The sequence below is a fragment of the Delphinus delphis genome, chromosome 16, assembly GCF_949987515.2.
Source record: "Delphinus delphis chromosome 16, mDelDel1.2, whole genome shotgun sequence".
Taxonomy (NCBI): Eukaryota; Metazoa; Chordata; class Mammalia; order Artiodactyla; family Delphinidae; genus Delphinus; species Delphinus delphis.
This window is the reverse complement of record NC_082698.1, coordinates 46,129,872-46,154,777: the sequence shown is the minus strand read 5'-3', so window position 1 is coordinate 46,154,777 and position 24,906 is coordinate 46,129,872. Positions and strand designations below refer to the sequence as shown.

The window sequence follows — 24,906 nt, the reverse complement described above, 5'->3', positions numbered from 1 at the left end:
AAACTCACTCTTCACTGGACACCTGCCAACTTTTCCAAGTAATAGTAAAATCAGCTTAGTAATTCTTTTGACTACAGGTAATCTGGGCTGAACAAACACGTAAGATACACTTAATACCAGACAAACCGATATACAGGCATACCTTGGAGATATCACAGGTTCGGTTCCAGACCACCGCAACAAAGCAAATATTGCAATAAAGCTAGTCACATGAATTTTGTGGTTTCTCAACACATATAAAAGTTATGTTGGGGCTTCCCTGGTGGCGCAGTGGTTGACAGTCCACCTGCTGATGCAGGGGACGCGGGTTCATGCCCCGGTCTGGGAAGATCCCACATGCCGCGGAGCGGCTAGGCCCGTGAGTCATGGCCGCTGAACCTGCACGTCCGGAGCCTGTGCTCCGCAACGGGAGAGGCCACAACAGTGAGAGGCCCGTGTACCGCAAAAAAAAAAAAAAAAAAGTTATGTTTACACTAGACTGTAGTCTATTAAGTGTGTGACAGCATTATATCTAAAAGAACAATGTACATACCTTAATTAAAAAATGGTTGGCCAAAAAAACGCTAACCATCATCTGAGCCTTCAGTGAGTCATAGCAGTAATGTCAAAGATCACTGATCACAGATCACCATAACAAATATAATAATGAAAAAGTTTGAAATACTGTGAGAATTACAAATGTGACACAGAGATATGAAGTGAGCAAACGCTACTGGAAAAATGGCAATGATAGACTTGCTTAAGGCAGGGTGTCACACACCTTCGATTTGTAGAAAGTGCAGTTATCTGTAAGCACGATAAAACGAAAGGCAATAAAAGGAGGTATCGCCTATACTCAAATGCCTACACCAACCTACAAAAAAGGCAAAATATACCTATTAATGGGAATTATCAAATATTAGTAGCCCAAGATTATATATGAATAAAATGAACGTGCCCTCTCCAAAATTTCAAGGAAGTCACTTACTTTGCTGTTTGAAATTTACAACTGACCTTATTGCTCTGTTTTCATTCTTACGTTGTAAGAGCCACCAAGATCTGTAGCGATTGTGAGGGAAAAGTCACACATCATACAGTTAAATCATTTCTAATATAGAGTGAAATTTCACTCTCAGGATCGTTCTCCGCTTATTGCAATATCCATGAAAAAATTCTACAACAGAAGCACAGTGAGTACAATTTGATTTTTTATAAATATACTCAAGGCACCTAGCTGGGTATTTAATATAGTTTGCATTTCTGTAGTGCAATAAGTTTTCTATTACAGACAGCTAAGAATTCCTTACAGATTAGTCTAATTTGCTAAATTGAGATACTCAGTGTTTTACTTTTCTTATCTGCCTTTTTATGGTCTATCTGGTGGACTTAATTGGCACATCTGAGCAGATGAAATACTCTCAGTTAGGAGTCCAGATCTCACAGAGTAAATTAAGACTGATGCAGACAATTATGCACTGGGGCTGAGGATGAGAGGTGTGTGCAGAGCACGGAGCAGAATTAGTCTTCATTTGTGTCTTAGCTTCGTCATTTAGAAGAAGCCAGGATGCTAAGAAAAGTCCTAAAGGGAGTTAACTTTTTCTTCTCTCTTTAAAATATAGAGTCCTAGAAGAAGAAAAGAACACAAGTTTATTTCTTGAGAAAGAAATCAACTCCCAGAAACTGATGACAAGAACAATCTTCAAATAATTATACTTAGTTTCTGGATCAAACCTAGACTAAATTTTTACCAAATTCAGATTTTTAGAAATCAAATGATCTGCGTTTTGTTTTTTTTTCTTAAAAGTACAAGCAAATCAAGCTCTACACTGTATCAATAATTTGGCCTTTGCCTAAGTGTGACCTGAATCCATGTGCAGCACAAACAAAGATGCAACTGAAGGATAAACATGGGACGATCGCGCTGCAAAGGGATTGGCTCTAGGCAAAAGGAAGAGGAAGAGGCTCGGTGAAAACAATAAAATGGAGACAGAGCAGCTGAGACTGTGGTTCTAGGAGGCATGGCCTTCAGCGCCGTTTCAAGCAAAGGAATGGGGCCTGCAAAAGTGTGGGCTTGGTCCTCATCAAGCAATGGGAGAAAGTGATCACTGAGGCCACGCTTTCTGAGCCCACCGCACCAGTCCACACTGACAGGCCACTCCCTCCTGACCCAAACCACCGGCTTCTCCACTTGCTGCTATCCTGGGCAAAGGACTTCAGCCTTCTCGGCTCAGGTTCCTATCTCCTAGGGCGCTGTGAGGACTAAGCCAATAGAGCCACATACAGCGAAGCACTGCCAAGTGGTAAGCACTCACTAATGTCGGCTATCTTAGCTCTCGTAACCACCTCCTCCCTCACCCACGGATACCACCCTTGCTCAGGGTCTCCAAATTTCAAATCCAAGAGGCTTTTTTCAACATTCATCCTCCTCAGCTTTACTCATTTCGGCATCTGAAAATACCGACAGCCTTCCCCTCCTAGAACTATGCATGTATACAGCTAAACCCTCCAAACCAGGATCCAACTCGCCCCTGGCCACAGAAGCCACAGTGCTCAAGAGACAGGGTGCTGAAGATACCATTTTCCCAGATGATTAAGTCTTACGGGGGCTTAGAAGATACTCTGTAAGATTTACACAATGAATGGAGCCATCTGACCTTTTGTTTGTTTGTTTTTGCGGTACGCGGGCCTCTCACTGTTGTGGCCTCTCCTGTTGCGGAGCACAGGCTCCGGACGTGCAGGCTCAGCGGCCATGGCTCACGGGCCCAGCCGCTCCGCGGCATGTGGGATCCTCCCGGACCGGGGCACGAACCCGTGTCCCCTGCATCGGCAGGCGGACTCTCAACCACTGCGCCACCAGGGAAGCCCTGATCTTTTTTAACTCAAAGTTATTCACGGTAAATAAAGTTCAAAATGGGGCAAAAGAAAAGAAAAACCACTAACGACAAAACTGTATTAGAAGCCAGTTACATCAACCGGTGTCATGACTACAGACGCGAGTTACACCACACCACGAGGCAAATGCTATGCCCATCCACACCAGATCAGTCAAGTTTTCTAGAGTCCCTAGCAATCTCCCCAAATCTTTACCCAGCTGACTTGGGTCTAGGGTTTGGTCTCCAGCTCAGGGAGGTAGGGGCAGCTATGTTCTGATTCTTGGCACCACCATGTGGCCACACATAGGTACTGCCCATTCCGCCCAATTCCACAAATGAAAGGAAACCGCCGTTTACACAACCCGGTCCTGGCTTCAAATCCCAGCTCTCAACCAGTGACATCATGGGCAAACTGATCACCCTGAAAGGGCCAAGATAAAGTGTTTGTGCAGCCTACTATAATTAGAACAACTGAAAGATATATATGCATAGGATCAAAGGCTGGAATGAAATATAAAAAAATAGAGGTGCAGGTAGTTTTTTCTATCTTAATATTATCACAATTTCACTATTAAAAAACAAGGAACTGGGGGCTTCCCTGGTGGTGCAGTGGTTGAGAGTCCACCTGCCGATTCACGGGACGCGGGTTCGTGCCCCTGTCTGGGAAGATCCCACATGCCGCGGAGCGGCTGGGCCCGTGAGCCATGGCCGCTGAGCCTGCGCATCCGGAGGCTGTGCTCCGCAACGGGAGAGGCCACAGCATTGAGAGGCCCGCGTACCACAAAAAAAAAAAAAAAAAAAACACACACACACACACACACAAAAAACAAGGAATTATCAAAAGTGAAAGGTCAGGAGCAGGGTACGGGAAGCCTTCAAACTATCTGGAGGTACCAGTTCAAATCCATTTCAGGCTGTGATCTCAGCAGCTTGGCCCAAAGTACCAGATAATCTGAGGTGACTCAGGCACCACCTACTGAAGAGTCTGTTTCTAAATTCTACTGTTCCACTGACTGAGGAGGGGGGGTGGTGGGGATTTATCCCGGCAGCAATACCAAGCTAACTTCGGGCTAGAGTTGAGCATTACATCCTCAAATCCCAACATCCTTACCAACAATTCTTTCCAACCTCCTCAAAGGTTTCCTAAATGGGGGCATCGTAAGGGCCTCTGATAAGGAAGAATGCTACCAACCTCACCTCAGAATTAGTGGGAGCTCAAAGCCCAAGTGCAGTGCCCAGCTCCTGCTGCTCCGGGCTGAGCCCTAAAGGTGCTCCCCAGGGGATTCTCAAGCACACACCCTGGTAAGAACCCGATGAACTATTATACACAGCACTGAGCTGAATAAACTGGCCCCAAAGCTCCTGCCCAGGCCCTCTCCTATGTAAACACAATTGTGCAGGGTACATAAAATTTAGAGAAAATGATATACAAACTCAATCTGCCAAAACTTACGGCCTCAGAAAGGAAGAGAATATATAAAGTCCACTTATATATATCAAAGTAGTTCCCAAACATGCCGGTGCCTCAGAATCACCTGGGAAAGCCTTTTTAAATGACCACCTGGTAGTCCCACGTACACATTTTGAATCAGCACCTCCAACGGTGGAGCCCCCAGTGATTCTGCAGGATCAGCCCATGGGCTGGGAATCTTTGCCTTAGTCTATGCTCATTGCCAAGAAAATACAGCTGTTAGGTTAGCAACTTAAGCAGTCATGGCTGGCAAATGGAAATAGAAAGGAGAGATTCAGAGTATAGGTTTAAGTCAAATTATAAATGTTCTCCCTAGTCGTGCCAGCAGGAGACAGACCTTATTTGGAAGTGCATCCTCTCACTCGGGGTGTCAACGGACCTACACTGCAAGTCCGACCCAAGCAGTATGTCCACTGCTGGGGAAAGAGGCATAAGTTGGTGACATTTTTTGTGTGTTATATCTCACTGTTGGCAAACAGCATGTTGCTTGCTTCCCCCTGTTGTCCCCGTGCCAAGGTAGACATCACCAACGGATTGCGGCACTCTTTCCCAGGGAAGCCAAACAGGCCTCAGTCTCCCCCGGACAGATTACCACTGCCAAAGGTGGGAGCTGGCTGGCAAAGGCAAGGGCTTGTGCCCTCCCTGTCTTGAAGTGGCAGCTTAGCAACCGGACTCCTCTGCAGACCATGGCCACCATGCCAATACCCAAAGCAATCCAGACAAGACCCTTGAGGAAACAACGTGCCCCCAAAGCAATGTAAGTATTTTCCTGTTCAGTGATGCACCTGAAGTTCGGGGGTAAATGTGGCAAGTTTTAACCTGCATCCTCAGGTCCATATCAACATATCTGAATGACCCAACAGACCAGGCCCAGTGCTGGGATGAACGTCCTCCACAAAATCTTCCCCAAATACCTCAGTCTGATTTCATTATGCCCTGCACACTGGTTAGGTCCCATCTGTGCCCACGTCCCCTAAAAGACTGCAGATTCCTCACAGGAACCCCCAGACGCCAGTCCTAGAATGGAGATGTGCATTCATGCAGTGAGAGCAAAGATGAAGCAATGGAGATGACCTCACATCTCAACTGGAAAATGAACCAACTACACTGAGGGAACCGGGATTGCAGATCTCTGTTCACCTGGCGGGGAAAGGTGCACGTATGAAATGTTTGGTCTTCTAGGCCGCTCTGGGCTCACCAGGGACATGTATCACCCAACACTGAATGTGTGTCATTTCTGTTAAGTGTTTGGCACCTGGAGCTCCCAGACCCTAGCTTTCTAAAGCAGCAATAGATTTTAAGGAAGACCTCACAACTGAGAGTCATACCCTAATGGAAACGTGAGTACCCCAAAATTAAAATAAAAAATAATGGATGCTTTGTAAGATCTGTTAGCATTGACATGAATAAGAAACGACAGAATATTTGCTTCTAAGAAGTGGCCCATCCATCACGGTACATTATCAAAGGTATGAAAATCAGGGAACACCATTGAGCAGACAGCCTCCAAATGCAACAGAACAGAGAAGAAAGCAGGATAAAAATGTTGGAAAGGCAAAATACACGGGCATTTTAAAAGATGCTTAAAACTTCCAAGACTGATCTGAGGTCTTGGGCTAAGTCAGAGAAAGCAGGATCATCTACTATCCAGATGCAGAAAAGGTTGAGCTGTAGAAAAGGCCTGACAGGAAATTCCCACTGAGCGTCAGCTAAAACTAAAGACACCTAGTTAGGACTAATCTAGAGCTAATGAAAGACCTAAGACTCTCCAAGTGGAGAGAATAAAGGGGGTGAGATATCTAGGAGTCGCCCACTTTCACTTTTAAGGGTTCAAAACAGCATTATAATCAACAGGGCTATAACCAACACATATTTAAGTCCAAAAGGTACCTACCTTGGGTACATATTCCTAAATTCTAACCATTAGGAAAAACTCATTTTCTATGTTGTAAACTATATGGGGCTTTATTCTTCTTATCCATCAACAAACCAGTGCGAAGATAAGAAATCCTAAAGTGTTTTTCTTCCCTCAAGGGGATACCATTACAATTTCATTCTGTCTACAAAGATCAACAACAAGAAATAACAAAGTATAGAGTGACTGGCAGTTTTAAAATATTCTTAATATGCTTCTCAATCCTGAGCATTTTGTTTTTTTAACATCCCCCAATCCAAAGGGTACCAAAGGAGATGCAGTATAAACATTTCAATGTGGATATCTGCAATTTAACAATTATCTACCTTAATAACTGTAGCTATAAAATTTTAAGAGCTATAGTATTTTGGTAGCAATTGGAGTTATTGATATTTCCAAAATTCATTTGAGATTTTACTATAACTTGAGCAAAAAACTGACTTCTAATATGGCTTTGGAAATAACAGTTTTACAATCTTAACATTATTAAGAAAAACTTATTGCCATGAATTTAAACTAAACCTGTATTTAAAATTCAATCAAAATAATTGCTCTTGATCAAAATACTGATATACTTAAAATATATTTAATATTGACTCAATTTAAGGGGAAGAATATTCATTCCACTTATAATCAATATGTTGAGATTAACACTTTTATTTTATTTTATTTTATTTTGCGGTACGCGGACCTCTCACTGTTGTGGCCTCTCCCGTTGTGGAGCACAGGCTCTGGACGCGCAGGCCCAGCAGCCATGGCTCACCGGCCCAGCCGCTCCGCAGCATGTGGGATCCTCCCAGACCGGGGCACGAACCCACGTCCCCTGCATCGGCAGGCGGACTCTCAACCACTGCGCCACCAGGGAAGTCCAACACTTTTATTAATTCTCTACAATAGTCAAGAAAAAGACTGATGCCACTCACTGTTCAGACTTTACAGATATCAGATGTGCAAGCTACAATGAGAAATGACAAACATTAAGCCACTCCTCAACTCCGTCTTGCTACATAAGGTACTACCACAGTGAGAGTGTAACAGCTCTCTTAAAGACCTGGACTTAGGTTGCAGGTACTCAAATCACTGGTGAAAAGAACTATGCTGCACCTGCTTCTAAAAGGATGTATGTGGCAGCTTGGATGTAGGGCGTCGGCAGTTCTAAATAACAGAAGAAAAGAACATCAGGTCAATCTTCATTCGCAAAGGCCAGTGGAAAGCTACAAGAATTATAATAAACTAGGTCTCCCTACCCTGAGAAACAAGAAAAAACTGTTGAGGACTGGGGGAAAAAGCCACCCTGGGAGCAAGTATTAAAAAAGTAATCTGTTAAGCAGATTCCCGCATCCCTTTGAGTCTCGCGGCACTCTTAAAAAGCTAAGGCGTGAGACCTGAGTCGCACAACGTCATGCTCCGTGGGACACGGTGGAGACTGTAGCATACACACTGGTTTTCTTGACTCAGAAGACGTGTGGCACCATGCAGTGCGGACTCCACAAACAAACGTGTTCACCTGGGCTTCCCTGGTGGCGCAGTGGTTGAGAGTCCGCCTGCCGATGCAGGGGACACGGCTTCGTGCCCCGGTCCGGGAAGATCCCACATGCCGTGGAGCGGCTGGGCCCGTGAGCCATGGCCGCTGAGCCTGCGCGTCCGGAGCCTGTGCTCCGCAACGGGAGAGGCCACAACAGTGAGAGGCCCGCGTACCGCAAAAAAAAAAAAAAAAAAAGTGTTCACCTTCCTTTTACTTACTTACATCAGACACTGAAAAATTCACGGAAATAAGAAGCCAAAGTTAGTCTCTAGCATAAAAAAAGACAGGGCACAGGAAGGGTATGCTGGGCATAGGAAGCCCATTTCTGGCACGGTATTGTTGAAATTCTGTAGAGAACCACTTTTTCAAAACAAGGAAGGAGGGATTTAGGAAAGCAAGCTTATTCTTTCATACACTAAAACTTAAATTTCAGCTCTTTTTTGAAGGAAAGTCTCCTAAAATTACCCCAACATACACTACACAAGCCAACCTCCTCCTGCCCCTTGTGGCAGGGCACCCACTCTCCCACCCACCCACACAGCTCCTGCTTTAGTCCTAGGCATGCCTCTTGCCCAGCCCTCCCCCTAAGCTTTTCTTCTTAGACTTGCCCTCAAATCTCAATGAAGACCCCGAAGTAGAAGCATCTTGGGTGAGCTCCATCGAGGACTCAGGGGCTCTGATGGTTCTAGCAGGCTAAGACTGCAGGAAGTCCAACCTTTGGATGAATGGAGGTCTAATATATTACGCTAGACTAGAACTCTCATTTATTAATAAACCTACCACCTACGATAAAGCAAGCAGTACAATCCCTGGAGACTGACCTTAACCGCTGCTTATAATAATCTTCATCTCCATCATCTCGGCATCTCACTACTTTCCGACCTCCTCCTCCTCCTCCTCCTGCGGCTTCAGCTTCTTCCCCAGAACTTGGAAAGAAGTCATCATCAATCTCCTGCACTGTGACTTTCTTCTGCCGTTTCTGGCGACTGAGCACCCGTCTCCGGTCACAGTCGGTGTCTTCCCCGGACAGGTCAGTCCCTGCCGCCTCCCCCTGCTCCCACTCCGTGGGCAAGTACTCGGACACTTCATCCTCAGAGTCTCCCTCTGCCTTTGGCCTCACATCACACTCCAAGGGTTTCTTTCCCTTCAGCAATCCCACCTGCCCCTGGAACTGAAGAGCCCTCTTCTGGAGTTTCTTGATGTGTTTTTTCAAGCGCTCATCTGTTTTCGAGAGAACTTTGCCTCTCTTGTCTGGTTTGTTTTCACTGAGCGTTGAGCTCAGCTCAGAAGTGACCGAGGCCGGGGCTTTTTTAGTTGCTCTTTTATTACAAGCTTGCTTCTTTCTTTCAAAGGACAGTTTTGCTTGATCTGCCAAATACTTTTCAAAATCTGAGGCTTCGTTGAGCATTAGTTTTCTGGGCTTTCTCTCCTGCTTCTGAGGGATCTGGGTACCAAAAGGTGTCATCTGACCAGTGCGGACGAGCTCTTCCCAAGCAGTCTCCTGAGCGGGCATGAGCATGCTGCCGAGGGAGGACGGCTCTGCTTCTGAAAAGAGGGATGACAACACGTTGGGCACTAGCACAAAACTTTCCAAGAGAACAACGGATATGTGCACTACTCAATACATAAATTAAAAAAAGAAAAAAAAATCACTGACGTACTAAAGTAGATGACGTACTAAAGTGTAGTGTATGTGAAGAACAGAGTGAAATTTACGATAGCATTCATGCCGCATTTAGTATACTCCTATTCAGAACGGTAACTTCTCAATAACTTTTCGCAAAACACTGCATTATCAATATACTTTCTGTGCATCCAAAGACAGACCCAGTCATATGTAACATACAGAGAAATTTTACCATGTTTCCTTATCAACTGCCCTTGAGGAAGCAATCTCCCAAGTTTCCACGTCACTGCTAATACCAGCATTCAGATGGACTTAAATACAAGAGACAGCAGAACTGAAAACAGACATCTAAAGAATCAGCATGCACCTAAATAGGTAAAACATAAATGCTGCCTCTGCACCGCCCAATAGGAGAGTCACCATATGGCTACTTAAATTTACGTTGAAAATTCATTCTCTCAGTGGTACTGGCCACATTTCAAGCGCTCAATAGCCACATGTGGCTAAAGGCTACCATAATGGACAACACAGACAGCATTTCCACTATTGCAAAAAGGTCCACTCAACAGCACCGTGTTAGATGTGCGAAGTTAACTGACTGAAGGGATGAACTAAAGTTGGAAGTTATGCCATAATAACAGAAAGCCACCCAGAGATCATCCCTCTTTCATTAGTTGAAATTAATCTCTAGCAAAATTACTTTACCCATAGCCAAAATACCAAAAGAAGTAAAGGCTTAATAGGAAGGCATCCATATTCTAAAATCTGTATTTCTTGCAGGCCAATAATAGCACAGTGCAGTTTTTCATTAAATGTGCACTGAAGAAAAACATACATCAGAAAGTGCACACATCCTAAGTGTACAGCTCAGTGAATTTTCAGAAAGAAAACAAACCCATAACACCAGCATCCAGATCAGGAAGCATAAATTACTAGGACCCCCAGATATGCCCTTCATGGTGCCTCCCAGCTTCTACCCCACCAGATACTGACTGACCTATTAACACGGTAGACAAGTTGTACCTGGCTTTCAACTTAATGGAAATGGGAATGTCTGTACTTGTATCTGGTTTCTTTTGTTCAACATTATGCTTGGGTGAGTCACACTTACTACTGAATACAATTGCAGTTTGTTGATTCTCATTGCTGTTAGTATTCTATTATAACTCTACCACAATTTTTCCATTCTAGTGTTACTGGACATTTGGGTAGTTTCCAGGTTTGGGCTACCAGGAATAATGTTGCTACGAGCATTCCAATACACATTCTTTGGTAATGTATGTATATAATTCTTTGGGTATATTAAGCTTTAGTAGACACCACCAAACCGATTTCCAAAGTGGTCCTAGCAATTTTAAGTTCCACCAACAGTGTTTGAGAGTTTCAACTGGTCCACATTCTTGCCATTCCACTTTAGCTATGCTGGTAGGCATGGAGTAGTACCACTTTGTGGCTGTAATTTGTATTTCCCTAGTGACTAATGAACTAGGGAATCTTTACGTAAGATCTGTTGATCTTTTGGGTAGCCTATTGTGAAGAAAATGTTCAAATCTTTTGCCCATTTTTCTCATATGTGGTCTGTCTTTAAAAGGAAAAAAAAAAAAAAAAGATTTCTAGGAGCTCTTCATACATTCTGGACTCAAGTCCCTGGACTGATACAGATATTGCAAACATCTTTTCCCATTCTGCAGCTTGCCTTTTCACTCTCTTAAATGCTATCTTTCAGCGACATAAGATCTTAGTTGTAACATAGTTCATTTATCAAATCTTTTCCTTTACAGTGAGCCTTGTTTTTGTGCCTTGTTAAATCTTTGCCCCAAGATCATGAAAATGTTTTCCTCTGTTATATGCTAAAAGCTTTGTTTTATCCTTAACGGTGAAATCTACAACCCATTTGGAATTTATTTTTGTACACTGTATAATGGGCCAATATTCACTTTATCTTCATGTGGAGTAACCCAGCACACTTAGTGAAAAGACGATTCTTCTCCACAGCACTGTACTGCCACATCTGTCATAAATCAAGTGACCACACATGGGTGGGTCTGTTTGCTGGACCCTCTACTCTGTCCCATTGGTGTATTTGTCTATCCTTATGCCACTACTGTGTCTTAATTACTATAGGTTAGTAATAAGTCTGGGTATTTTGTTCTTCTTCAAGATTGCCTTGGCCATTCTTGACCCAATGCATGTTTATATAAATTTTAGAATCAGGTTGTTAGTGCCACCCACCCTCAGCCTACTCTTCCTACTCTATACCCTCTCCCTCAAAAAACTCCCTGTAATTTATATTGGGGTTGCACTGAAACTACAAGTGGACAGAACTGTATCTTCCAATCTATGACCATGGTGTATCTCCCGATTTATTTGCCTTCTTTAATTTTTCAATGACATTTTGTAGTTTTTAATGTAGAGAGCGCTGAAGAAAACTACCTTTTTTTACTAAGAGTTATTTCCAGGTATTTGATTTTGATCGTAATTGCCATCTTTATTAAATTTTATTTTTTGCTTTTGCTCGTATGTAGAAATATGACTGATTTTTATATATTGACCTTGTATCCAGTGACACTGCTAAATTCACATGGTAATTCCAACAGACTGCCCATTGATCCTTTCAGATTTTTGATACGACCAATAACATATGCTGTAAATAATGATGGTTTTATTTCTCTTCTTACATTACTACACTATCCAGGTACAATGCTGAACAGGAAAGGTGATAGCAAGCAACTCATCTCATCCCAGATCAGAGGAGCAAAGCCAACTGCTGCAAAGTTTATCCCACCTAATTCCAGGAAAGGATTCTTTAATCAGATAATCCTCACAACAATTAGGAAACGGATCGCTATGTGGAGACCAGGGGAAAGGAAACCTCAGGCAAGCATGTGAGCAAAGAAATGAAGGTCTACTATGCTTATGCCCATCTCAAAGCAGACTTGGAAAGGTTAAAGAATGTAGCCAAGGTCTATACCTGGGCGATACAGAGCTGGGATACACAAAGCTTAGACACTCTGTTCTCCTGCCCCACCAAACAGAGCATAGAGCACCACGGAGAAGGAAGGTATCCCAGAAGGGATGGAGGAGGAAGGGTTATAAGAGAGACCAGGAGTCTGAAGTGTTAGCTGGAGCCCCACTGGAGAGGGATAATAGGAACCAGGAGTTCAGGAAAAGGGCAAAAGGCCACAGGTCTACAGATTTATAAGATACTAGAACCTAGGTGGCCACAAAAGCCATAGGTAATGGATGAGATTATTTGGGGAGAGGTAGTATAAGAAGAAGGCAGCTCAGGACTTCCCTGGTAGCACAGTGGTTAAGAATCTGCCTGCCAATGCAAGGGACACGGGTTCGATCCCTGGTCCAGGAAGATCCCACATGCTGCGGAGCAACTAAGCCCGTGCGCCACAACTACTGAAGCCCGCGCGCCCTACAGCCCGTGCTCCGCGACAAGAGGAGCCACCGCAATGAGAAGCCCGCGCACCACAATGAAGACTCAATGCAGCCATAAATAAATAAATAAATAAATTTATAAAAAAGAAGAAGAGGGCTCAGCAAGAAATTCTGAGAATAATCAACATTTAAGATAAGCCTAGAAAAGCCGGTCAAAAAAAAAACTAAACAGGAATGGTCAGAAGGCTAAAAGGAAAACCAGAAGAGAGACATGGATCTTGGAAGGCAGGGAAGTATCAGCTGCTACAGACAGGCCAAGTGGAGCTTTTGGATGGGGGAAGTAACAATTAATCCTGGGCCAAGTTTTACCAAACAAATAACAGGTAGCAAAAGGCAGCAGCGAGTTCTAGTCAGCCAGACCAGGACAATTGTTTTTTTTACCAATGAGAAATATGGCATTTCAGCAGCAGAAAGCACTCCTCATAGGCCCAATGGATTCTGCGAGACGTTAATAGCACATCTCATAGTTATTTTTTTCCAATGCCTCAATTCTCACAATTCTCTTGTCTTACTGAATAGACTTCTGGAATTAGTAGAAAATATCTGCCTGAAGGGTTTAAATCGATACTTCAACTAGTAAATAACTGAACAGCTACCAACAATTTCTAAACACACATGCACACACACTGACTACAAAGATACTTCGTTTCAGAGTTTATGCATCTTCCCAAAAGGCTTCCCAAAAGATGCCCATCCAGGTCAGTGATAGAAACAAAATCATGGCCATGGATTAAATAACCTGAATTAAGATGCCCTTTCTTGAACAACAGAACTGATGCTTGGAAAGCCTGCCAGATACGTCCCCAAAAGATATTTAAAAGCAATTCTAGGAATGTTCATGGGTGATGCTTGGGCAACAAAACGTAATTCAATCAAGATGTGAGGTGTCTACAAAATCAATAGAAAAGAATGTTAAGATTTCTAATTTATTAGACGTAATACTAAATGCACACCAGGAGCCTCCATTAGACTGAGTTAAAAATTTACTTTCTTTCTCTGAAACCCCATAAGACTTAAAATAGATTTGTTTCTACAGGTGTGGAGAATAAAATTTTCCTGTGTCTCTTTTGTCACTAAGTAAACAAATGTATTTTTCCCAACACCCAGGCCAGAACTGAAGGGACACCCTCCACTGACGAGAGGCATCAGGCATCAATTCGAGAACAGAGACACCGTCCCCAGTATCCTCACCTGCATCCTCCTCCTCCAGACTGGCATGATCTAGTTCAACTTTTACCTCTGCTCCCCCAAGGATAGCCTGGAGACGTTTTTGTTTTGCTGTGATCTTCTTCAGTTGTTGTTCCTTAATGGGTAGATATTGAATACAAAAAACAGCAATGAAGTGATTAAATGTTAAATACAAACGACAGCATTGCAAAATTTTAAAAACTTTAATCAAGAGCAAAATAAAACAATTACCAAATACAACTATTACTACAGAAAACCTTATTTGAATAACTGCCACTTTTCTAGCAGGAAGAAGCCCTCAAAGCATGTCCATCGGGCAGCATCCCTGTCCCCACCCACTCTCCTGACTGGGCGGCACAGCTCTCTACCTGCCTGAGCAGCTAAGTTCACTGCACTGACTCTCCACCGACTTGGGAGGTGGAACTGCTCTACATGGTTTCCTCATTACACACTGGGTAAATCACTGAATTTCTCTGTTTCTGACCTTAGCAGCCAATGGGCTATGAGGTCAATAGGCTGTAGGGATAAGAAACAAACACAAATGTTCAAACAGTTGAAAAAGTCAGTCACCTTTGATAATCTACCATATTTATGACTGTCCTTTATAGTATCCTACCCAATCACAAAATTTTAAAGGGAAAATCTACCCTTTTACTCTGTCCTCCCCGGGCCCCCCTTTGTCTTGTCTCCCTCTACATCACCAGAGCTTGGATATGCGGCCATTCCTAGGGACTCCCTAATTAACTAGGCCTGTGGTAGGTGGTTCTTTCTCCCAAGGTCAAGAATGCTTGAACGCCAAACATGAGTGTGGAGCAAGGGGACATCCTGATTATAAACACCATGTTGTAATGAGTTGTAATTCCTTTTACTGTATCTCACAGTTTTTCTCTCAGCGAACTCTCATACAAAACAGCCTCTCTCTGAATAGTCTCTCTCTAAACAGCAAAAAGCTGCTAAAGAGAGACAGGAATATATAACCAAGTTAGACCAGTACCTAAAGGGGCCTAAGATTGGTCCTCTCTGCTCTTCGACACCCCAGCCCACCAGAAGCCCACTATTCACATGCTCCACGAGAAGCCAGGCGGTCTCCTCTCTGCTTTGGGGAGACCCCTGGTGCCTCAAGCCACTGTGAGCTCTGACCTTTGGGCTGCTGCTGTGGAGTTAAGTGAGAGAGACAGTGTGGAGAAGATCATGAACCGGTGAGTGGAGAGCAAAAGGAGGAACCAAGGTTAACTACACCCCACAAGTAGAGCCTGAATAAGAGCTGTGGGGACTCTACTCACTGCACTGAATCCACTGCAAGCACAAGGCCATCTGCTAGTCACTTAGGATGGCGGCAATAAAATGATCAAAACTAGTCATTTCTACCTCCTGCAATATATTGTCATGAAGTGTACATCAATTCTAAAAAATGTTTCAAACCTCATAAAAACAATGTCATAAGTGACAGACATTCCCTACCCTTAAGTCCTCCAACCCTAAGTGCAGACCCGGTCAGTGTGGCTGGGTGATGACTGAACACCGAAGGCCAGCCTCTCAGAACAGTGATCACGAGTGTGTGAGGGGCGAGGGCTGGGTCGATGGGAAACGTCTGCAGACAGTCAGTGCAAGCAGGAGCTGAGCAGGAAAAAGAGCAAGTCCACGCAAGACAAGGAGACGGCGTGAGAGGCCCGCATGCCAAAGAACCTAAGCTGGGGAAAGAAAGTGGCGCGGCAGGGAGACTATGAAAGTACCCGAGTGAGGAGGCACGCAAAGCCAAAAGAGGAACTGCTTCTCGGTTAGGTACGTATGCGTACATATGCGTATTTTTAGAAACACTCTTTAAGCAGAGGATGTTAAAGGGAAACAGCCAAAAAAATTAAACGTATAAAAGGAACTCAAAAGTTTCTGTTATAAATTTGCTTCACATCTACCAGTACTTTTCAGAATAGCTACTTCCCAAATATTAAATGAGCCTAAATAATGACTTTTGCAAAAATGCAACTTAGTGTGTTATTTGGAGTCACCTTGTTATACTTCTGTCGTTTTACAGAATCTAGTTTCCTGTTGATGTCCTTGTTGGTGTCAGCTTGAGGGCTAAGTTGTTCAATAATTTTATTGATTTGCCTTAGGGATGTCGTACATGACCTGAAAAAGAAGATAAAATGTCCATTTTCCACTCTGGTAACATCTTTTATAGAATAACATGGAGAGAAATGCTAAAAACATGTCCCTTTTACTTCTTATTAACTAAAAGACAAAAGCAACTAAACCAGAATACATATTCTTTTTGGCCAGTAATAGAATTTGAAGGGTTATTAGGAGTCTAAGATGACTGCTCATGTTTTTCTCTAATCTGGCCAATTTTAATCAGTTCATTCCCATTTGCAAGCAGATTCATTCATTCTACAAGCATTTTAAGGGTCTACTCTATTCAAGAGACTGTGCAAAACCAACAGGCAATAAGCTGTCCCTTTATATGAAAAAATGCATACACTTTTTTTTGAGAGTTAATTTTTTAGAGCAGTTTTAGGTTCACAGCAAAACTGAGAGGAAGGTGAAGATTTCCCATATACTCCCTGCCCCAAATACGCACAGCGTACCCCATTACTAACAACTCATACATCCGTGTTTAAAGGCCATTATGGAAGTCTCCCGAAGCTTGGAAAAGTACTAAAAATATTTAAACATCTTCTTATATAGGTCAGGCAACTGTGACAATATTTTTCTTTTGCATGACTAGAAGACTTATTTGCTGTCGTTTTACACTTTGTAGTGCAAAGAAAAAGAATCAGTTTATAATACATTGCTCCTAAAATAGACATCATAGAATTGTAACTCCCAAGTTTCAAAACACAAATTCAATCTCAACACTTGTGTAATTTGCTGTTTGTACCCTTTGTGGATTTCAGGAGAAAAGATGTTATCAATGCAAGTTACTGGCAGTCTCAGTACGTATCACCATCTGTCTAGTGTTAGGCGGCCTCTAGTGTTAGGTGACTCTGCAGCACCCTGCTCTGTCACCTCTGCAAGCAGTGGATACATTTCCCAGGTCGAATGTAAAAGGTGTGTTCATTACACGGCATCGCGGTCCTCACACCTGAAGGTCAGGCTACAACTATTGGAGAACACCTGCTGCTCAAGAGGCCCAAAGAACACACCAGAAAACTGTTAGCAGAAAACATGCCCTTTAAGTGCCAACAGCTGCCTGTACCACAGCGCCCCCCCCCACCCCCCGCCCCCCCCCCCCCCCCCCCCGCCCAGGGTAGCCAAAAGCTCTACGTGCCTCCCTCCCCCTCCCCCAGCTGCTCCCACCTGAGACCACACCATCCCTCCACCCAGTCCTCCCCTTCCCCTTCCTGTTTCCCTGACACAGCCAAGAACACTGGCCAAGGAGGGCAGACTGGCAACGGAGAGCGAGCTCAACTCAATCCTCTGCCCCGTCTTCCAACCCAGGTCCAGGGCACCCCCTTCCCCACCAGTGTGCTGTGCGCAACACGGCCCAGGTCTGTTTCTCCTCTAAAGCACAAGTGAAGTCTCTATGGGACTTCAGCTTTCTTTATAGAGTCAAAATTACAACAGAAGAAAGAAAAAGCAGGGAGTTGTTTCTCACTGTTTCTAGAAATGCAAATCTGAAAAGGTACCAAAAGACTGGCCCTAGGTTTAGGCACAGGAAACTGGAAAGAAATTATAGGATGGGGAGGTGGGGGGGGCGGATATGTTCCTGGTATCTGGAGTAGGACATATCAGAACTTTAGGAACGCTTCTCCTGAGAACCATTCTGTGCACAAGCTTGCAAAATCTGGGGCACTTAGAACAGTGCTTCTCTCCAGGACATCATGTGTAACAAGCTGCTGTGAACTGAACTGAGCACCTAACTACTGTGTACAGAGCTTCTGAGCGAAAGGGCTGGGGTTTAGACACAAGGTCAAGGACCACCCTTACTGACCCCATCCTCCAATTAAAGGTTCTATAAATCTCCTAAATTTCTGGACTACCACAGCTATTGTCTGAATCTCTCCGTCATATGTAAACACAAACTCTATAATCAGAGAGAAGGTGGTCCACTCACATGAGGTCGTCCAGCACTGACTGATACTCCTTCTCTGCATCGGCAAGCTGGGCCACACGGCTGGCCTCATGAATGGCGCTGTCCACCTGCTGAAGCACCCCTTGCTCCAGCACGTCCTGGTCATAGACGTCCACACCCAAACCCTGCAGCTCCAGGGCCTGGGCACTGGGCTCCACCGCCTGGATCTGATGTCTGTTGATGTGCAGCAGGGCTGGCCCTCTCCTCGGAAGTTCCGAGGGATACCCCTTGGCGGAAGTGGAGGGTCCATTAGCAGGGGAACAAGAGGGAAGGCTCTCCCCCAGCTCCACGTCGCCATCGTTCTCCTGCTTGACTGTCCCCTCTGCACTCTCACTGATATCCTGACTCTGTGAACAGTCTTGCTCCTGAGTTTGACTTGAGTGGGGGATCCTCTCATTTGGCATCCTCTACAGACTATCTAAAAGGAAAACAATTTTTCAGTCAGCCCTTCAGTTATATAGAATTGATATTTATATAGTTTTGTAAATATCTTATAACGAAAGCAGACCAATTTCTAAAAAAATCAAGAAATAATCCTCCAATTATACATAAATTTAAGTTCCCAAGTATTTTTCTTAAACGGGCACAAGCTATAGATCTTCTTGAGTGCTGATAATTGAGAAAAATTAACCAGAAAAACAAAAAAAAAAGAAGAAAAAATGCAGTATCACCAACAAACGACACTGGGGTAGCCAGCTAAGAAAGCTGGCAGCCAGCATCCTGAATGATGCCCACAGAGTCTTCTCCAAATCAACTGAAGTCATTTCACTGCTGCTTTCCAAGTCAGCCTCTTCACTGCATTATGGCACGAGTGACCTACATTATAGTGGCAAGATCAACTGTAAAGTATAGATTTAGTGACTTGAGAGAGATTCTCTACAAATCTAACACTAAAAACTTTTAGGTTGAACTCCAAAAAACAGGAACTCTGAACAAGAGGTAATAAACAGCACCACTCAAATCAGAATCTGAGGAAGATTAATTAAAATATTCTCAAAAATAACTCCATTTCAATGCATGATATCATTTCTCACCATCAGGCTGGCAAAAACATGATGACTGATAATATCCAGGAGAAGCAAGAAAAATCCACTTTCACATAATGCCGGTGGGAACATAAGTTTGTAAAATTCTTTTGGAAGGCAATTTAGCAATATCTGTCAAGATTTAAAATTCACATTACTAGGCACTTATTCCAGAGAAATACTCACATATACATAAGGATATTTATTGTAGCATGTTTTAAAATAGTTTTTAAAAGTCATTAAGTATTTTCAATGTTAGTGATATAAAAGCCAAGTAAGACGAAAAAAGTCACATCGTATGAAGACATTTATATTGGAAAACAATGTGTATCCACACCTGTGTGTATGGAATGCATTCAAAATGATCTGGGGATACAAACTAAACCTGCGACAATTGGGAGGGGGAAGCAGAAGGAACAGGTAGGAATAAAGGGGAACTCTCACATTTTACTCCAAGAAATCAAGAACTCCTTGAAAGAAAATGTGTTCACTATATTGCCTGTATAACTCCATCGAATAAATACTTTTATATACATTAAAAAAAAGTGACAGCTTTTCTTTTTATTTAACAGTGAATAAACTAAGGTTTCTTTCAGCACTAAAACTTTATTTCAATGAAATGATGACAAATTCCCCAACAAGCCCCACTCATTCCTCATTAAATAAAATGATCCCAGTGGCCAAGCACTAGGATACAAAGATGCCAGGAACTTAAGTGTCATCCTGCCCTAAGCAGCTCGCTCACTAGTGGAGGAGAAGCATGCCAGTAACAACACAGAGGGGCAGGTCTGTAAAAGAGGCACAGGCAAGAGCCCAGGTGGGGGACTTCCCTGGTGGCACAGTGGTTAAGAATGCCTGTCAATGCAGGGGACATGGGTTCGAGCCCTGGTCCAGGAAGATCCCACATGCCACGGAGCAACTAAGCCCATGCGCCACAACTACTGAGCCTGTGCTCTAGAGCCCGCGAGCCACAACTAGTGAGCCCGCATGCCACAACTACTGAAGCCTGCGTGCCTAGAGCCCATGGTCCAAAACAAGAGAAGCCACCCCAATGAGAAGCCCGCGCACCGCAACGAAGAGTAGCCTCCGCTCGCCGCAACTAGAGAAAGCCCGCATGCAGCAAGACCCAACGCAGACCAAAAAAATAATTAATTAATTTTTGAAAGTTATCTTAGGAACTTAATAAATTCTTTAATTCAAATGAAACTCTTTGATCAATGTAGTCTTCAAAATTAACATTACCTACAGTATTTAGAGCAAGTCAGTTTGGAATATACACTAAGATATTTTTCTAACAGTAAAGATATTGAATCTATTTCCCTTTTTTCCTTCTGTTTCCCTGTGACCAAGGGCATATATATTTTTTTCTGTAAATTCATTTTTTTTTGAATTTTTGAATTTTATTTTATTTATTTTTTATACAGCAGGTTCTTATTAGTTATCCATTTTATACATATTAGTGTATATATGTCAATCCCAATCTCCCAATTCATCACACCATCACCACCACCCGCCATTTTCCACCCTTGGTGTCCATACGATTTTTCTCTACATCTGTGTCTTAATTTCTGCCCTGCAAACCAATTCATCTGTACCATTTTTCTAGGTTCCACATATATGCATTAATATACGATATCTGTTTTTCTCTTTCTGATTAAAAAAGAGGCCAGGTGGGCATAGAGGAAAGGACAGTGCACTGGGTCTGGAGTTCAAAAAACACATACAAACTGAGATTTGAACATGTGACCCAGGATCTGATATACAGGAGGTGTTCATACACGCTGAAAGGAAGTAAGGTTCAGAGAGGAATCTAAAATAACAAGTCTGGTCTGGACAACTGAGTCACTCGTGAATTCAGTCACAAAAATATGAATCAGAAAAGCAGCAGATGGGAAGCAGGGAGAGCTGGCAGTAACGTGTCCAGCTGGCACGCAGGCAGAAACGCAAATCTAGGCTCTAGAGAAAATCTGGACAAGATGTGGATGCACTGGCAGAGTAAACAGCCCCAGGGATCCCAAGGCTGTGACAGGTACCAAAGATCCTTTTAGAGGGTAAGAAAAGGCTAACACTGAAAAGGTTAAAAGAGAACAGCAGAGTAAGAAAGTTCCTCCATTTGGGGCCATTCTGATTATTTTCAGGAGAAAGGATAAGACTGGCACTCTATCATTTTCAACAGAGACAGCAGGATTCTGGCTCAGAGTCTTCATACTAGCTGGAATTTAACAATTCTGTTTTCATTGTTCTTATTTGTATGTATATAAAGATTTCCTTTTCAGGTTAAAAAAAGACATTAAATCCATCAAAATATTAAGTAATAACACTGCAGTACAAAGAAAAGGTTAAAATAATAATGTTTGGAGAAAACTTCTAATAACAGAAAAAGAGTAAGAGGGAATGGTTAAAAATGGAAAATAATAGGGCAAGTTCCAAAGGAAACCAGAAAGGGTCCAGTGGATTTGGAAAGTAGGTCGCTAGTTACCTTAGTAAAAGAAACCTTAGTGGAGCAAAGGGGACAAAGCCAGACTGCAGTGGGATAAGAAGTGAGTAGAGAAGGAAACAGAGGCCTTATCCCCTTAAGGATAGGCCATGGCAGGGAGATCACTGGAATAATAAAGTAATCAGAGGATGGGGTAAAGATGCTGAGTAATTGACCTTGGGGTCCAAGCTGGGTAGATTTTTAAAAAACAAGCCAGAAGGGACTGGAAGAGGGAGGGAAGGAGGGAGAAAGGGAAGGGAAGGGAAAAGGGAAAAAAGAAATAAGGAAGCAGTCAAGAAGCCACTTGGAGAATGGACCAAAGGGCAAGTCTCCTGGGAATAAGAGATGAAAACAAGGAAGCTCTCCTCAGAACGTGAAGAGTTTCCAAAGTGAAATAAATTATATGACATTCAATAAATATTTATAGAGTGACTTCCCTGGTGGTCCAGTGGTTAAGACTCCACGCTCCCAATGCAGGGGGCCGGGGCTCGATCCCTGGTCAGGGAACTAGATCCTGCATGCGGCAACTAAGAGCCCGCATGCCAGCTCAGCCAAATAAATAAATATATTTTTTTAAAACATTTATTGAAAGTCAACTACACCAGGCAATGTACTCGGTTAACTAGTTTCCGTCCCCATTGAGCTTAGAGGCTCTTGCGGATGACACATATTTTAAGAATTTTATATATACATATACATATTTACATATAAGTACGTATTTATACATAAACTATACACACACACAAATGTAACCGTGGTTAACTCCCTTAAGAAGAAAGTACAGGATTCTTTATGACAAAATAACAGAGGAGCCTAATTGACATTGCAGAGGTAGGTGTGAGGTCAGGGAGGTCTCTCTGATAAAGTTATATTTGAACCAGCATCTGAAGGATGAATAGGAGTTAACAGGCCAAAAGTGAACATTTTGCAAAGAAACAGCATGTCTAATTCCTAAGGCTGGAAAGAGCTGGTGCGGTTGGAAAAATGGAAGAAGGCTGCATTGTGAGAAATCTTTTATTTTATTTTACATGAATAACAGAGTTAAAGGAGCTGATAAAGACTCCATTTATTGTGTAAATTCTACAAAATATCTTCTAACACTCTGCAAGGCTCAATCATCTGAGAAAACAATATCTTCATTGTCTTTCTTTAAGCACTGGGTCTTCTGTGGGATGAGCTGGATTCTGGTTGGGAGGTTTGGTTGAATGCATGCAGAGTTGGGGAGGGGAATGGGCACAAGTGAAGACGGAGGGGCAGGCAAGGGCCCTGAGGAAACATGAACTTGGATTTTTCTCCAAGTGTAATGGAGTGACTTCGAGGAGTTTTAAACAGGGTGACAATGGCATGACCCAATTTATGTTTGTAAAAGACCAGTTGGACTACTGTACAGATAATGGATTGGAGGAAACAGTGCAACATGGACATGTTGGGACACATACGGGTGACAAGTGACAGAAGCTTGGAACAGGGAGACAGCACTGAAGATGGATGCTACGTGGGAAATCTTTCTGTTACGGAACTTATATGCGGACTGCTCAATCCTCCTTCACATATTTCCACTTTACTGTATCAATGCCTAAAGTGCCTGACTTCTACTTACCCCGATTCTCTCTTTCAAATAACAGTGTTTTAATCGAGACCAAACAGGGCCGGGCTGCCCCTGCGCGCGGGGGTCGAACACAAAGCCGAGAAGTTGATGCTTAGATGCCGGCCCGCCTGCCCGCGGCGGAACCAGAAGCTGGGACAACCCCCGGCCCCCCCAGGTGAGCGCCCCGCAGCGTCACTTCCGGCCGCAGGTGGGCTGGCGCATTAGGCTATCGCCCGGCCCGAGGGCCGCCTCCCGGCCCCCCGCGCGGATGGGCTCCTTCCCGGCCGCCTGGACAGCCCGAGCGGGCCCCAGACATCTCCCGCCCGACGTTCAACTCAGCTGCCAGAACACTCACCGCAGGGCCGCACGGCCAGCTGTATAGAAACGTAGAAGCAGCCGCCTTCTCGAACAGCCTTGCAACCGGGTCTGGAACCGGGCGCGGCGCGTGCGTCTTCTCTCCGCTGTAAGCACCGCCCAAGCACCGCCCCCAACAATGACCCGACGGGCTTGCGCGTGTGCGGCCTATGGCGCATGCGCCGGCTCCAGGGTTTATTTTGAACTGCGGGCGAGACCACGTGGTTTGAGCGAAGAATGCAGCCCCGCCTTTCTACCTGTGAACCGGGTACGAAAGTGGCCTAGGCTGCTGACCTGTAGCTTGTGACCAGCGCTTCACTCGTGGTGAAAAATGCCTCTGTAGTAAGGCGGTTATAAGAATTAAAAGATGTTTCCAGAAAAAGAGAGAGAGGTACGTATACTAGTGTGCCGTGCGAATATAAGTGCTTACAATTAACCATGAACTCCAAAAAGAAAGTGAGCTTGGGGAAGGGAGCTGGCTTGAGCACTGCACATTTCAGTAGCACACACACACATACACACACACACACACACACACACACACCCACACACACCCCAAGCAGGGGTGGGTGTGTGTGCATAGCGGGCCTACGTCAATGTCTTGATTGCATTAGTGAGCCAGTCATTTAATATTTGTCCTCCGATCAAAGAGGTAAGGAGAATTTTGAGCCAGGTGAGAATTTAGCTGGGAACATTTGCAGAAACGAAATGTTCACACACGGGTTCAGAACAAAGGGAGGAAATTGAGCTACACCTGAGGAAGGAGTAGCCCACGATGGGTGGTAGCTGTACCATACAGCAGCTTCTTAGCCCAGGGATTCCTGCTCTGGAAGAGGGTGGATTTTCCAGGGGCCAGAGCCAGAAAGCCCTCTGGGAGTGGCAGTGACTGTGGGAAGGATCTTTGGGGCCTAGGTAGGGAAGTGCCTTAATCATTTTGAAGCCTGAAGTTGGAAGGTAGGAAAAGGGGGTGGGAAGTGTACTTGATAATGCTCAGTAATACCACTGTATCTCTCCTGTTAGCAGTGCCAATCTACGTATGCCTAGAGCCATCCCACATCAAAATATAACTTTTTTATTAGAAAGGAATTAAAAATTCTAGCCATCTCTTGAATAAAATATTGAAAATAGTAATGCATCGGTAAGATATTAGTTTTAATGCTTGAATGTCAGAGCAGTTTCTCCCAGATATATAATGGTTACCAACCATTCTGAGAATGAGGTCCACTTTTTAATGTGTATTATTTTGGTGAGCCCCTATGTATCATTCAGAATTTGGACAGGAGGCAGATGGTACACTCAGACTAGGTAGATGAGAAGAATTAATAACAATGTTTACAGAGGTGTGGGCAGGGTTTAGGAAAACAACTCA

At 43.7% G+C, this 24,906-nt stretch overlaps 1 protein-coding gene across 2 annotated transcripts in view; it reads right to left on the bottom strand.

Moving 5' to 3' along the window:
• The window catches only part of ERCC6 (ERCC excision repair 6, chromatin remodeling factor), a 76,211-nt gene extending 52,532 nt beyond the window's left edge, over positions 1-23,679 (bottom strand). The window contains exons 1-5 of one of the 2 annotated variants that reach the window (XM_060034648.1): positions 23,539-23,679; positions 18,077-18,512; positions 16,032-16,152; positions 14,029-14,140; positions 8,585-9,308 (exon numbers count right to left, since the gene is read on the bottom strand). In XM_060034648.1, coding sequence (XP_059890631.1) covers positions 8,585-9,308; positions 14,029-14,140; positions 16,032-16,152; positions 18,077-18,498 — 1,379 coding nt within the window. In that variant the 5' untranslated portion in view covers positions 18,499-18,512; positions 23,539-23,679. The remainder of the gene's footprint in view (positions 1-8,584; positions 9,309-14,028; positions 14,141-16,031; positions 16,153-18,076; positions 18,513-23,538) is intronic. The other variant, XM_060034649.1, reaches the window with a different exon arrangement.
• Positions 23,680-24,906: the final 1,227 nt, after the last annotated feature.